At 41.0% G+C, this 16,838-nt stretch overlaps 1 protein-coding gene across 1 annotated transcript in view; it reads right to left on the minus strand.

Moving 5' to 3' along the window:
• Positions 1–16,838, minus strand: part of LOC140237904 (uncharacterized) — an 86,278-nt gene that overhangs the window by 29,827 nt on the left and 39,613 nt on the right. Inside the window, exon 4 of the mRNA XM_072317835.1 lies at positions 11,883–11,957. Coding sequence (XP_072173936.1) covers positions 11,883–11,957 — 75 coding nt within the window. The remainder of the gene's footprint in view (positions 1–11,882; positions 11,958–16,838) is intronic.

Consider the following 16,838-nt stretch of genomic DNA (forward strand, 5'->3'; position numbering starts at 1 on the left):
GAAAAACAGAATGAAGTGTAGAAAAGGATAAGGCACCGGTCCACTTGTGTTTGCCCATATCTAATGGAGCTCCTGTTATTGTTTTATTCATGCTCCTCAAGATTCTTCCCCCGAATCTCTCCTGCCTCACTCAAAGGCGACCCTCCCGTGCGCCCGTGCCCGGCTGCCCCCTTGCATAGAGAGAGCTGGGCAACACTGTGTCGTTCACACACACACACACAACGCACATACCACTCACGCACAGACACACAGAGTGCCCCTGCATTACATACATGTCGTTTGAAAGTCAATGAGACAAATTGCTCCAAGGACTGAATAATGATGTCATCATAAAGGGAGAAAAAAAAATCTCTGAAAGTTCCAGCGGTCCTGAACACCAAAGCCCTTGTATCTCTCCAAAGGGGTAGGCACACATTACACACACACTTTTTTTTTGTTTTTCAATGATATTTTATTGATTTCATTCAAATTAATCATAAATCAACCCATTCTGGGTGTAACATGAACATAAGAACGGTACAAATGCCATTCAAAAGACAAATCCATTACCAACTTATACTGCCCATCATCTCCCTTCAAACATAACAACTCGATTATAAATCAAACCTACTGACCATTTCTTCACGAGAAAATATTGACCTGTACAAAAAAAAATGTATATATATATATATATATATATATATATATATGTATCTTTGACTATGGTATACTTATACTGCCAATCATCTCTCTTCAACATAACAACTCGATTATAAATCGAGTATGTAAGGGTATATATATACAAGGGTATATACATAAAAAAGCAACAAAAATACGTTATACAAACTAGAATGAAATCATTTCATTGAAATCAAATCCCCATCCCCCACCAACCCCGATGCACTCAAACCTATCCCACACCCCCACCACAACCCCAAACACATACATCCACAACCACCACACACATACACCCCAAACACCAACACACATACACACCAACACCAAAAACGCACATACACACATACACCCCACACACAAAACACACCCGAAGCGATACCACCTTCCTTCCTAATAAAAACGACTTCCAAATTCAGAAACATTTTCCCATTTCAGCAAATGTAATCCCAACTTATTTCTTTTTATAGCAATTTCTTTTTCTTCATCCCGAAAACTATTATTCTTTTACAAATTTCCTCCAAAGTAGGAATTTTTCCCTCCGACCTAGATCTAAAAATAATATATTTCAAAATAAAAATTATTGTATTATAAAATTTTACTTTTGGATCCCTTCCCGTAACACCAAATGAACGTCTCTCCACTCTATATTTCGAAGATCTGCCATCTCAAACCTATCTATCACTTCCTGCCACAAATTCTTAACATACACACAATCCCAAAATAAATGTTTATATGTTTCTACCGATTGCTCACAAAAAGAACACCGGTTATTTGCAACAAAACCAAACTCAAAAAGATTTTCCTTTGTATAAACAACTCCATGTAATAATTTATACTGAAATTCCCTAAGTTTTGTTAGAAGTGTTGTCATTCTTGGTCTTAAAAATATATGTGTAATTTCCTTTTTCGAAAACAAATAATCATTTTGGCCATCTTTCATTCGTAAAACATACAATTGCTGTAAATTTGTAACAAAGAGTTCATACACCTTTCTAAATGAAACATCTTTCAATAAAATTACGTTCTCAAAAATTTTCAAAGAAATATTATATTCCTCTTTATCAACAGAATAAAAATCATATATATTTCCCTCAAATTTCTGGCTTCTTACAACAACCTCCCCTATTCCCAAACTTTAACTATATTTTCACTATCTAATCCTAACCTGTGAAAATATACTGCTGATCTCATACGATCTTTTTCCATAATTTGCTTCACTAAATAAATATTCTTCCTATATAAATTTTCACACACACGCACACATTACACACACACACACACACACACACACACACCTTATATCTTCTAGTGTTCTGCAACGCCACAGCACGCACCTCTTTTAGAGGAGTAGACACGCAAACACACATATAACTACTTATCATGTTCCACAACACTCTTACAGCAGCACACACAAAGAAGACAATAAGGAAAAAAGGGGTGAGGGAGAGAGGATAAATAGAAACTGGAAGATTCTCCAGGAAAGGATAAGCAGAAAGGTCATTCTTCGTTTGTTATGATCGACCCCCTTTGCCGACTGCGCTAGGGCATAATTCAGCCTGCCACATTCACACCTCCATTACAAAGCGCAGAGAGCAAATTGTTCTTTGTGCCTTTCATAGGTCCTTTCCCTCCAATTGGCCAATTGGCCTATACAAAGGTCGGAAGGTTATGGGGGGGGGGGGGGGAGGGCCAGTACTGTTCCCTTCCGAGGCACTCATGCATTATTCAATCCCGAGCTCTGAATGACACACTCCAAACAGGCCACTCAAAAGGAGAAAACTCCAGTGCCAAAGTGAATGACCGGAGGGTGGTCACTTTGGGAGAGGATGAAAGTTTTTTTTTTTTTCGGAGGGGAGACTCGCGGGGAGGAATGCGCTCGGAGATCTGGATGGCCGGGGCAGGTCATGTCGAGCCTCCCAAGCTTCCTGTTTCCGAACAGTACACCTCCCCTCTCCTCCTCCACATCTCCAATTCCAAGCACTGTTGTATTCTAATGTTACTTCCATTTCACACAGCTCACCAAACTTTAATCACCCTGGCAGTTCAACATGGCAATCAAATACAACGCATACCATTTCATTATTCTTGTTCAAAATGCAGTGTCCACCTTGCCCCCCCCCCCCCCCCCCCCACAAGATCCAATCAAACAGAGTAAGGGAGCCGTGGAGGGCCATGAGCACACCTTCTAAGGATCAAAGTAATCCTGCTTACAATGTGTAGGAAAACAGAAACACCGCCCTCTGGGAGTTGTTCTGCAGTGAAGGGTGGAGATGGTAACAAGCCCACAAATCCCTATGGCATGGGACTAAAGACAAAAGAATTGCATGTCTCCCATAAGATCCAAGGGCACTCCTAACAGAAACAGAATATGGGAGTTTTGGAGGGAGAGAGAAAAAAAAAAAACAGAGTCCCCCCCCACTACACAGGGTTATGTCAGGTCAGTGACTACTGGAGAGTTGTGATCCAGACTCTTCCTTAGCATCCAATAAAGTACAACTTTCACGAATGTAGGTTCTACACAACAAGCAAAGAGGAAAAATGGTGCTGGGAACAAGGTATAAAGTGCTTTACCCGTCCACTGCACCTCTACACGCATAGAGACTATTTGTATGGTATTATGCGTTTTCTAAGAACTGACTATTATTATTTACAATGGAAATAAGGCATAAAACAGAAAAATTATACACACTATGCAAAACAATGATTAAACCACAGCAACCCAGCCTTCCACTGATCATGGGTCTCTGAGGCTGAGACTAGGACATGGGTGACTGGCAGCCACACTACATCCACCCAAGCTTCCTGGCCAAACATGGACAATGTTGACTTCATGTGGCATCCATTATCCAACATCTTCTTTTTTTTTTTCTATTCTTGGGGGGGGGGCTCTTTTTTGCATCTGTGTTCAAACCTTTGATCAGGCAACACAATGGGGAAGTGGCGTGAAAGCCTTTGTGTTCAGGTGACAGCTACTGAGATGTACACATAAGATGACACTGACATTTTATTGGACACATGACTCGTCTGGATGCGCTGACATGATGATTTGATTTGAAGGGAACTGACGGACGAAAGGAATGAGACTGCTACTTTTCTCGCATCCTAACCATGACTCGTTTTTGAGGAGTGCAGAACCTCCCAAAATCAAAAAGTTGATGGCTGCAGTTCATAAGCTATGTTTTGAGTTCCATACTGTGTGTTTGAGATAAGATTTGTGAATGAATGTACAGAAGACACAATACAGAAATCACTAGTTACCAACATTAGTTGAAACAATATGGAATAACAATCACACCAGATGACTAGGGGTAGGTACTACATGAAGAGTTTGCAGGTTGGTTACTTCTTTCATTCCATCTTTTTCTTTGAAAACAGTGCTTCAGCTTTCATTTATATCTGTCAAAAGTTGGGAGCTTAGTATTAAAACTTTGGAGCATTTGCAGCAGTTTAGAAACTGATAAGTTCTTCTCATGTACACCTGCAATAAATTTTCAACACATCTTCGTGCACGACCATGTGAGCAAAGTATCCACACAGCACTTTGATTTGTTGAAAGGAAGGAAATGATTTTTAGGTGAATTTCTGGTTTTATTGTTTGGTGATTTTAGTGGCAGACAGTCCCACAACATCTTCTTTTTATTAGATGCTCACAGTTAGCGGGGCTTTAGATGCACTTGGCGGGCGTCGACTGTGGGTGCCATTTGCGTCTGTGTGGACGTGCATGTGTTTGTGTGGATACACGTGTGGATGGGTACATTACGGACAGGATGAAATGCTCCGGGGTGGAAAAGCATGCACTTTGAGAAAGAAGAACAATACAGACAGATAGAAAGAGAGAAAGATGGAAGGGGGGGGGGGGGTATGAAAGCGAAAAAAGAGAGTGTCAATGAGTGTGAGAGTGAGTAAAAGGGGGTGGGGTGAGGGGGGCAGGGGTGAGGGGAGGGAGATGTGGGTAAAGGGATAACAACCAAGTTCAACTGGCATTCCACAGAATTAGTATCTCTGGGACACTCCTCGCTTGATGAGGATACCAGGCAGTGATCAGCTCAGGTGTTCCTCCACAAGATGGTAGAGCCGTTGATGATGATGATGCCGCTGCTCCTGCTGCTGGAGGAGATCAAAGAAGGTGCTGACTTTTACCGGGACCGCCAGCGACGGCTGGGATTGGATTTCCTTTCGGGGCACACAGATGGAATGTTCTCTCACCCCGCCAGCCAGACGGCGCACCTTTCACTTCTTAGACACAGAGAGGTCATTCACTCCCCCCTAATTAAGTCGATACACTTTAGGGGCATCTTTGCAGCCAAGTGTGAATTTGGGGGTGTGTACTGCAGCGGGCAGCATTAGAGGACAGTTTGGGGATGTTATTCTTTTCTCTGCAAACCCCATCGACCATTCCAAACTGGTTCCAGCAGGCCTAATTTAGACACACAATTTGGTGATTTGTATCAAAATTATGATTATAGCTATCACAGCTACACTAATTGCAAAAACACAATCAATGATGCATACCATTACCTAATAAGAAGCACATTGATATTACCCTCACCCCCAACCCAGGCCTCTCCCACCCCCCTCTCCTAACATAAGCTTGCATCATCTCGTTGCTTGGTACACAAATTTACAATGTATACATTACAGGGCCTATGCAGAGTGGTTGATATTGTGCTATAAAAATGTAGCTGCTCTGGCCAACACAGTATTTCTGCTGAAAACAAAGAATGACAGGGAAAGATTGGTTATGTTGGACTGGATTGGGCAGTGGAGGTTTATAGAAGTACATATTTCCTGCTACAGGGGGGGGGGGTCGGGTGAGAGAGGGGCGGGGTTGAAGAGAAAGGTGAGACTAAATCAACAGTAGTACATATGAACTGAGTGTGGTAGGTCAAGAGACAAGTTCATACCCACGGCCAGGTCACCTGATGGCAGCTCCCAGGGATTGAACTCCAAATATCACACTCTTGCTCTTAACTTCTCTTTCTCTCTAGGTGATATCCATTTCTCCTAGTCAGATTTCAATGTTCCTCTTGATATTTTTCCTCTCTTCTTTTAAACATCTTATTCAATGTCTACTACAAATCTGTTCAATCTCTCTCTCTCTCTTTCTTCCTGTCTAGTCCAAACATGGAGGTAACTACCTCCACGGTCCAAACATGCTCTCGATATGGTCGAGCCATTTGCAAGACCAGGGACAAGTCTCAGGACCAGGGGCGCTACCCTCGAGCACCGTTTTAATTGATGGTCAAACGAGGGAGCTCCCCGCATGAATTACGTATTGGGCCAGGATGTCCTTGCTTACACCACATGTGCAGCAAACGTGAAGTGGGTAACATTACCATATCAATCTATGCTAAAGTGCATTTTGTGCCTTCCCCAATCCAAACAGGCCTATTTTTAAAAAAAAAAAAAAAAATCAAATCAAATTAAATCAAATCTGTATAGAAATGCAAATATCCATTACAAGTTTACAAATTTTGTCATCCATATCTTGAAGTGTAATCAATATGTATTTGCAAATGTCTTCATTTAACTAACTTTTTTGAGAGGAAGGATATACACACACTCACACAAACACACACAGACACACACAAACATATATATGTATATATATACACATATATGCACGCTATATGCTTCTTCTTTCTAGAAATAATGAATATTTCTAGCACATCTGTCTTTGTCAACGGCCAAATGCTTTTGTGGAATACAACAGCCACTTTTGAAACAATGGTCTAGAGACGGGGATGAGCAAAGATGCTAATTGGTCCCTATATAGATTTCCCCTGGACATTGAAATCGCAACGATGTTTACCCTTGTGAACATTTCCGCCCCTCCACATAACTGTCGTCGATGTTACAATTCATGCGATTTCCAGTCGATTTTCGACTGGCATTTGTGACAGACAACACGAAGAGGCTGACTGGGAAATGGTAAAGATTGCCCCCCTGCCACAAGCATCAATCAACGCCGTCTGCAGATAATCTGCCGTTACAAGGACGGGGCGAGAAGGGAGATAGGAAAATAAGATAGTAAGCTGCCAAGGAGGAATGAGGGGAGATTCTCCGTTTCTCTTGTCAATCTGCTTGTCAATTTCACTGAAGCGAGTATCAGTTACCACGGTCAAGGACGCACGGTTTTCATTTGTCACAAAGTAGTTAGATAAAGAAAAGAGGTGATAAAACCATGGGTGCCCAAAGCTATTCATGACGACATGGACCTCTGAGACAAGAGATGTACATACTCTCCGCCTTTTCTCTCCCCAAAATAGTTCCTGTGTGACTCATATGAATGACATTTTGTGTTAACAGCACAGTTATACTCCATGCCTAATATTTTAACTGACGTGTGGGAAACTCTCTGCACATGATATTGATGGTAACATGTAGCAAAAACTCCATGACATTTTGGATGTGTCTCGTGTCCTTTCTAGTAAACTTTACCAGGTCAAATTCAAATTTCAACAGCTGTGGCGCTCGCTTCTTCAAGCAAACTTCATCAAATAATGAGCAAAATCAAATGAAGAGAATGGCAGACGTTTGAATTCAATTAGTCATGAAATGGTCGCGTTGCACGATTGCTAGATTTTTAATGTTTTAGGTTACAACAGCAATAGCTTGATCTGAATTCTACAAGCAGTTTTGTTTTTCAATTCTTTTTGATCTTACATCACAAAAAGAAATCTTGTGAAGAACTGTATGCAGGTTAATTGAGTGACTTGTTTAGTAATTATGCCATCATCTTATCTAATTTGAATAAATGTGTTAGCAAAGATTTTCACTGCTTTGTGAACGTTGACAGTCCCATATGTTATCTCATGTCCAATGCTTTACGAGGTTTCTACCATTTATTTCATCATGGATTAAAGCCAACTCGAACACAGAATGGAACTGTACAAATGTCTTCTGTTGGCGTTTTCACCATACCAAGCCTGGATTATTTTTCAAAATAACCATCACAAACACACTTGTTTTTGCGTTACTTCGAAAAAAAAAAATAAAAAATTGCCAGACTGTCTATCTCTGGCATTTCCTATAAAGAGACAGCACAAACTCTAGACAGGAAGGCAGAAACCTGCTGCATGAAGGTCAGGGTGAACTGTGAAATTAATAGTTAACTGCTCTTTACCAAATTTGTCAAAAATCTGATGAACAGCCAAAATTTATTATGTCAGATCACAGGGGAAATTTCCTGCTGTACTGTAAAGCTGCTTGCCAATCCCCTTACAGCTTAATACAACCAGATTTTGCAATAGTGTAAAGTAGTAACTTTCTTGTTCAAATTATTATTATCATTGCATGTGTCACGCTTTTGATTAATGATCATAAACCCACTGTCAACTCCACAGAGAGGTAGCATGTCAGTTTCTAATCAAGACAGTGGTGATAAATCTTCGGACTTCTCTCTGCTGGATATATGATACTGCACTGGCTAACAACACTGGACAGGACATGACAAGTGTAGGGCAAAGAGAAACTGTGACCTACGAGATTAAATTATTAAATCATTCCGTAATGAGGAGAGCAACATTCGGGTCACACGCCATTGCAATGCGCATTTGTTCCCCCCCGAATTCGATACCGCCGAATCTCGCCGTCGGTCCATCCCGAGAAAAAGCCCCCATGATGCAGGAGCGACGAGATATCTGCAACCCGCATCACGCGTCGTAATTGAAATTCATAGCACCGCTAATTTACCCGCAAATAGAGTATGGGGACCTATTCTCACTCTTTCCCTCTCATTCTCTTCCTCTCTTCTCCTTCGTCTTTCCTTATGCATTTTCATGAGGGTTCATACATCATTAAAGATATTGTGCATGAAATTGCGAGGCATATGTGCCTCACGCATCCCAAATCGAACCCAGGGAGGCTTGTTCCCGAGAATACTCATGCAGTTTTAAGTAAAGAATTAGGAGGGAGAAAAAAAACACCCACAGGGGTGACAAATACAACAACGTCAATAAAAACAATTGAGAAAACAAAGAGGAGGAAAGAAAATCATCAGCTGCAGCATGAATGAAGTGGTGAGCACGTTGATGAATGGATGAGCATCTTGGGACTGGGTCAACCGATAAAAGACAAATGATGGTCGCCTGATTTGCCAGATGATTAATAGGTTGCCTCGCTTCATTCATGGGATGTAGAAAGGAAAGGAGGATGGGGGGGGGGGGGGGAGGAAGAGGAGAGAGGGGGTGGAAATGGGGAATGATAATAGTGCCACTTGCCTTTGTGAGATGGGTTTGCATCCATCTTCAAATCTCAGCTCCCAAAAGCACTAGTGGTGACACTTCTACCCTTTGCTCAATGTCAAGGTTTGATGGTGTAATCTTTCTTTTTGCCCATGAAAAGTGGGCACAAGAATGTATAAATTTACCGACTCTGCGCTACTGACGAATCCTCTATGCAAACTATCAATACCCTCTGTTATCTTTTAAGACATTTTTAAATAGACACATGTTTGATGATTCTATTGGTACTTGTTTTTCAAGTGTACTCTTTTCTGTTCTATGTTAAAGTCAATTTTTACATGTACTCTTTTCTATTCTCTGTGAAAGATAATAAAAAAGGATGTTTATATAATGATAAGCGTGATGGTGAAAGTTCGATCTGTATCACCGAACTTCCTTCCTTGTACGTAGTGCATTTTGTTGGACTAGTGGCACGGTAAAAAGAAATGGGAAAAAATGCACTTTTCAGATTCTACATACTGGTCGCAAACCATTGTTTCCTCTTTCCTGTTTCTTTCAATTAAACCTTGCTAGCAAGAATAACATGGGCCTCCCGAAATATCCTGAGTGTGTCTACATAAACAGCATTTGTTTTCATTTCGGTAGAATTTCAATAACAGATAACATCATAACCTATATTATATTTGTATTACATTTGTGCGGATGCTGCGCGGGGGATTTTTGTCTTCCAACCAAAGCAGGACCTCAACAAAGGTGACGCGTACTCTTGTCTTTGTGACCAAGATAATTACAGTACAGATGAAGCTATTGGCAAACTTATCACTACACCAGTCATAAAATCAATCACAGAAATTGATTTACCCCATACAGCTGCATTTTTTTCTCTCTCTACTTTTTTTTCTCTTCTCTCATACACATCACACGGAGTGGGTGCAAAGGGGAAATACATTAGTATGAAAATTAATCTCACTGTAAGGTTGATCACATGTAATTCTCAATGTATTGACATTAGGGCTCATGTATGCGCTGTGCTTACACTGCTGAAGTCTGTTCAAGGTCAGAGGGTAGCCTTTCTCTCCCCCCACCCACCGGCTAATTCCCTCCAAAGTTCATTTGAAGATTGGATTTGGCTTCAGAGCAGTGAGTGCCGTGTAATCCTCTCGCGAAACTTGCAAGCGCACTGTGCACACGCATCGGAAAAAAGAGCGTTCTGCGATGAAGTGCCGTCAGGGTCTTTGCAAAGCTTCAGCGTAGCAAGGTCGATTCTGTTTGTTGGATTATTAACCCTTTCCAGTCCATCGGCTCAAAACACCGCTGACGTCACCTGACAAAAAGTCTTCAGCGGCAGCATCAAGACTTCTGTTGGTGGCATTTAAGAGCAAGTTCACCTTTATATACATGTCAGTTGAGATAATGCAGTGCAATATTAGAACACATCAGTGAAAGTCTGACCAAAATTAGATAATCAGTTCAAAATTTATGAATTTTTGAAGTTTCTGTGCCGCCATCAATGGATGAGAAGACTACTACAGCTTGTGATGTCACATGTGCACGTTGACTTAAAGAAAATACAAAGCAAATTCAACCTATTTTCACTTTTCTCGCATAATAAAAGAGTACTTGACTTGCCTCTCTCAGAAGGTAGGGGAATAATATTACCCTTGACATGCATAAGTAACAAGTCAAGGGAATGTGCACACTTTTTTCTTTCAAAAAATGATTTTTTGTGGAATTCTCTTTATGATTACCTTATATCATTCTACACATGTGATATCATACAATGAAGTAGTCTTTCTTATCCTGCAGTGACTGCACAAAAACTTTAAGAAGTCACAACTTTTAAACAGATTGTCCTAATTTCTTCAAACTTTCACTGATGTGCTGTACTGATATTGCTGCATTATCTCCATCCACATGAATACCAAGGTGAACTCGTTCTTTAAGCACTGTAATTGCAGCGATATGACACATGATGAAAAAGACACTCTGAGCCTGATGGAGGTTGAGATGGCCATGATGTCTCTCAAACAAAAGAGGACAAGTGCCAATCATGGAGGGAAGAGATCATGTGTTCTGTCTCATTCTGCCCACAAACAGCATACGCCCACTGTCTGCAATGCTTTGCATACCACCCCCCCCCCCAAAAAAAAAAAACCCAACAACAACAACAATAACGAACAAAGAAACAGACTTTGCCCATGTCTGGTATGGAACTGCCAAGATATCTATCTTGTAGTCATTCCTTTGATCTAAAGAAGAATGTGCCCTATGCACAAACAACATTAAAATATAGCAGGTCTGCCAACATTCCCACATCCAAATCAGGGAGATTCCACACATCAATCAAGGAGATATCTGTGTGTTACATGCATTTCAATGGGCGAAAATAATTCCCAAATCAGGGAGATTTTAATATTCTCTTTTTCAGACCTGAACAGATTTTGACATTTTCAGGGAGACTTGGCAGCTCTGATATAGTTAGGAAAATCAAAAGGAAAAAAAAAAAAAAAAACACTTTACAAAATAAAGATTACTCTTTCAAGGAAAACTGATTTTCTTAAACATGTTATACTTATTGTCATTGCTTCAAAGTAAGGTTACCAACAATCTCTCATTTACATTGTACAAAGTATTGGGGTACAAAGTAAAATGCCCCATTCAGGCACACTATATGCACATCTTCTCCAAAGATGACTGGCAGTTGTGCTGCCCAAGCATACTCCACAAAGAGAATGAGGAGGACATCCGTGTAACGTCTAGAAACAAAAGTCACTGCCCAACCCCGGATGGCTTCAGTTAACATGCGGCAGATCATGCTCCTTTTTTCAATCCCCCTGGCCAACTTTACGAACGCCAAATACATGTGTAACATGTTTGGCATGAAATTTGGTGGAAATTGCGAGGACTTGCTTGGGAGTACTGCTATGATCCATGAGTGATTCCTATCTCTAACCCTCATCCTCCCACTTTTTAATCTTTCTCCAGCCCTCTCGGGTTCAAACTCAGGAATGATTCTGAGGTTAGTCAGTGAATACTCACAGTATCAGCTGGGTCAGATTTCTGGCCGATTGTCCAAGGACTGGTAGGGATGTCAGTTTGTTGGATGCCAATTTTCTGCAGACAAGAAGAGATACCAAACAAAAGAAGGTTAAAGAAAAAGGAAAAAGAGGAACATTATCACATCATCATCAAAACACACACGAAATCAGGAGACCATCCCGTACAGTCATCATAATTTGAGATTGACATCACGAGGTAGTATAATGGTTATAAATAATGACAAGATTAGTTGCATTTTTGTCTTTGATTAATAGTTAAAGTTCTTCTAATGAAGTTCAATACTCAGTGGCACAGATTCCCTTGAAATATGTCACACCTGCAGTGCTTCCACTTCTTAGATCATAGCTTATTCACAGCAATGACGGTTACGGTTACTGCATGACTGGTAAAATTTGGCGCTAAGGCCCGAGTGAGAATTTTTGAATGAAAGCCAGTGGGTCTCAAGATGGTATATACAGTACTCTATATGATCCACTGCTATTAAGCAGTTTGATCTTCTGAAATCAGTGTTTCTATTTTGCTTCCTATGACACAGTAGTCATGTCAGGGTCCCTCTCACGATGCCTACCTTCAGCATGTTCTGAAGCTGTGACCCATCCCCTGAGCACCCAACCCCCTCACTTTCTCTTATGCACCTTGGGGATCTAATTTCTTACACCTTGGACCCATGAGAGAAATCTGAGGGTGCATAGCTTGAGTGTGAGAGGTGCCCAGCACTCTGTTCTTATTTCAAGATGAGTATCATAAGTCGACAGGGCCTATCTCTTCTGGGGTCAAAAGGTCAGACAAGCTACATTTGTCAACAGTATGAAATCACAAAATGTGTTCACATTCATTCCTCCAGAGCTAATGATAAGAAAATGGTGTCCCATTAAAACGGGCAGTTACCCCCACAATATATTTGTACGTGGATTCAGTGAATGATGCAAAAATATTAGTAGTGCACATAAATACACTTCAAGGAAAATCGGACAATCTGTTTAAAAGTGATGAATTGTTACAGTTTTGGTTAAATCATGTGCTGTCATTGGTGGTTATAGAGCATGATAGAGCACTACCCTCACAAGTTATCTTATTGCATCACACTGAAGTGAAATAAATTGTCATAAAAAGACACCCCAACAGTTTGTATAAAGAACTACACCTGCAACAGCAAATTTGTACACAATGAGACCTCAGTTACAAACCTAAGCATATTGTGGCAGTCTCGGGGAAAGACAGAAAAAGAAAATACCTTATCTACTTCAAATTCTTGATGAAAATTTGCCCACATGAAGTCGATAGTTTTGAAGGAAAGCAGACTGGTGAAGACAAGTGCTACATCTGACAATAATGCAAGTCACATGACTGGTAGATGGTCACATGATATGGATCTTGAAAAGTCATATCAGTATCACTGACATATAACTATGAACAATTAAAAAAATAAAACAAAGACAAAGATCACTACCTAAGGAACATCATAATGACTTAAATGGAGGACAATGTGTTTGCTGACTTGCTGATTTTCAAGTAGGCCTAAAAACAGCTTGTTCAACATTTTCATATGATTTCACACGGTACATGCAAATCTTAGTTGTATTGCTGCATGAATACTAGTAGTGTGCATCTGTTGCCTTTCAAAATGACTCGCTTTGGGGTAGATTCTTGTGTCCGTACTTGAAAACCCTCGTAGCAGCCTCCCGATGTGGGGAAGATGCTCAGGGAATGTCAATGCTGCTATTCTGTGCTTATTTTTACAAGGGGGATTACTCACACCTTCAAAAATTCAATAGTCAAGTGAGAGAGCAGAGAGAGAAAAAAATGGAAAATTCCAGCAGAGCGTAATCCAAGGTTAGGGGAGTGAATGGATAAAAATAAAGCAAAACCCAACACACACACACACACACACATACACCCTCGCACACACACAGAGCATACACACAACCCCACTGTGGCTCATACAATGGACTATGAATACCAGCTGCGGGGTGGGACATCGTAAACCTTGCCCAATTTTAACGGCTTCGTTTTATTAATTTGTGTCGTGCCCTTCCCATCCCTCACAGGCCCAGCTTGTAAATGTGGCATGACCCGGTTTTTTTTTTTTTCCTTCTCCGTCTTCTTCTTTTTCAAGGAATTGGAAAGCATTCTGTGTGCAACTGAGTGAAATTCTCAACTTGCCTCCCTTCTTCTTCTAGAACCTTTTCTGTGCTCCATTGCCCTTGTTTGTTTCTGTTGGCCGTTTCGTGTCTGTGTATGTGTGAAAGACATTAGTCCTCGTAACCCCCCTAAGGCAACCCGAGTGCGAATCTCTACGCGGAAAATTCTCCACTGCTGAATACGGGAAGAGATCCCGAATAGGACCCAGCGTATTTGTTTTCATTCCTATCAGTTATTCTTGGTCGTTTAACCCCCCAAACAAGACAGATTGTCAGCGGTTCCTCAACAAGGATTCAAGCATTAACCCCACCCCCTTCTCTGCTCCAACCCCCCCCCCATAAATGCAGACATACATACATACACACAAACAGACACACACAGACAGACAGACATACACGGTCGTTTGTCGAGATGGAGCAATAAAGTAAAGATATGCGAGCATTGGGGGAGATGGTGAGGGCATCAGCCCAGGCTGCCCCAATACAAACACGACAGATATGTGATCAGGACTACTGAGTGACATGCGAACGAGCGGATGAAAGTAAGAGACAGCCAGGGTGGAGAGACGAGCGGGAGGGGAGGGGAGGGGAGGGGAGGGGGAGGGGAAGCGGAGAGCCCACGGTATTGTACGCAAGCCTTTAACAACGAGAGAAAGAATTGGGAGAGAGTGAACGAGTGGGGTGGCGTGCTGGCTGGCTTTGTTGTACGACACGACCGCACGGGTCAAATGCTACAATTCATCATCCCGGCAAAGGAAAATGTTGAATTATCCGAAGCTGGAGCCTCATATGATAATAAACAATATAAATATTGTTACAGTTTCCTGCAGTATTTAGATGTACATCCTGCTATCTTCCGGCAATGTCTCGCTCCTTCTCTCTCTCTCTCTCTTCCTCCTCCAGTACGAGCTGTCTCGAGTCAAATTCGCACACGAGAATGATGACTTCTGTAGCCATTGCGACGGCAAAGAAAACAAGGTAGTTTACCCTTCGCACTCTCTTTACTCCCGTGCGCGCGTGATTTATGCGCTTCCCCCTGCTGACGCCAATCTAAAACCCTGCAATCGAATGGGTGATGGCTCGTGGCGCAAGATACACAAACTTCTCCACAGAAACCATGACCTCTGACCATGCTGGTTAACGCAAAATCACAAGTAAAAAGTGTTGTTGTTTTTTCTTTTTTGAAAAGAGAAAGATTTATCAGTGGGATTGGACAAGCTTTCTTTCAATTGCCTACATTTGTGTGTGTGCCTGTGTGTCTCTACTAAAGAATGAAGCAATGCTTTGCAAACAATATTCTATATAACCCATATTCTGCATATGTTGGTGGGGGTGACAAGTCTTTGTAATCTCAAATTTTGGTGAAAATCACTTATTTTGATGAATTGTCAGATAATCTGTGAAGAGATGTCCTGTCCAAATCCTAGCTGTCTTAGCCTCCAAATGAAGCCACCACTGCATGTCAAAGGAAAGGTGATTCCATAATGTTAAAGTTCTTTTAGCTGCCATGTTTCTTATGCTCTCCTGAACATCTGACGTTTGTGAGATACGAGGTTGTATCGCCCCGACAAGCAATACACATCTTGAAAAATCATCCTCGATATGATGAAACACATTGCTATCTCACACTGTGTTTACAGGAGAGATCACGCAGCACGTACTGTCCACACCGTATGTTTCGCTGTGTTTATGTTCGCGAATTTCGCGAGTCAACTGATATTCACAAAAGACAACACTTCGCAAAAAGATTGCCTCCTGTGACAGAAATGCAATGTCCTGTAAAACCATAAACATTCGCGGCATGAAACTTTCGTGAACTGGAGCCAACGGCCTTTTTCAATGAATAAAACTCTCAAGAATTGGAGGCAACGGCCTTTTTCGCTTTTTCGTGGCATGAAACTTTTGCAAATTGCCACTGCCATTCTATGCACTGAGCAAAAAAAAACTTTTCACATTCATTTTAATTTCTCGAATCTTGGCTCCTCTCGAAATTCGCATAAGTTTCATGCATGCAAAAATGTCTAGTTTTATAATAAATCCTCTCCCCAAGGTTTCATATCGCTAACTTATCGCCTTAAAAACTGATGGTACTCATTTCTTACATCATCCCTGCAGTTCTCAGTCACAAAATCAACCTACTCGTGACATCAAATATGAAAGCTCCATCGGCATCCCGCAAAACATAACTTTCGTGAAATATGGTATGGTGTATACAGTATATGAAGGTGATGTGCCAGCGTTCAACCAACATTGAAACATCATTCTCCTTCTCAAGACATCCACTTTACCCATCAACAATAAAGACATACCTTCATGGATATGAGGGTATACAGACATAAGTAGGTATTGAAAAATATTTTTTTTGATGGGTGAAATTTTTATATGGAATTCTTGTATTTGATTGCTCACACAATGCCTCCAAGGGATCGGTTACATTTCTGTTCAACCACGCCTTTACTTCTCAATTCTAATGTGATGGGCGTGAATGTGACAACTGCAGACGTTTGTCTTCCCCTTTTTCTGATTGTTTTTCCACATTATGAACCACCACTGCTTTGAAATATACACCTTGTTGCCAGAACAAAAATACATTGGGTATCTTTTTGTTCTTTTTTTTTTTTTTTTTTTTTTTGCTGTGTTAAATTCATGTTTGTGACAGACACTATGAACAAGGAATGACACTCAACCACAAGAACAGCATTAACTCTTCTTCTTTTTTCCACATTAGGATGTCTGGCTGGCTATTAAAAAGCATGTGCCTCAATACTTGAAATAATCTGTAATGTTTTACTTA

Source organism: Diadema setosum, chromosome 2 (genome assembly GCF_964275005.1).
Source record: "Diadema setosum chromosome 2, eeDiaSeto1, whole genome shotgun sequence".
In the NCBI taxonomy this organism is placed as follows: Eukaryota; Metazoa; Echinodermata; class Echinoidea; order Diadematoida; family Diadematidae; genus Diadema; species Diadema setosum.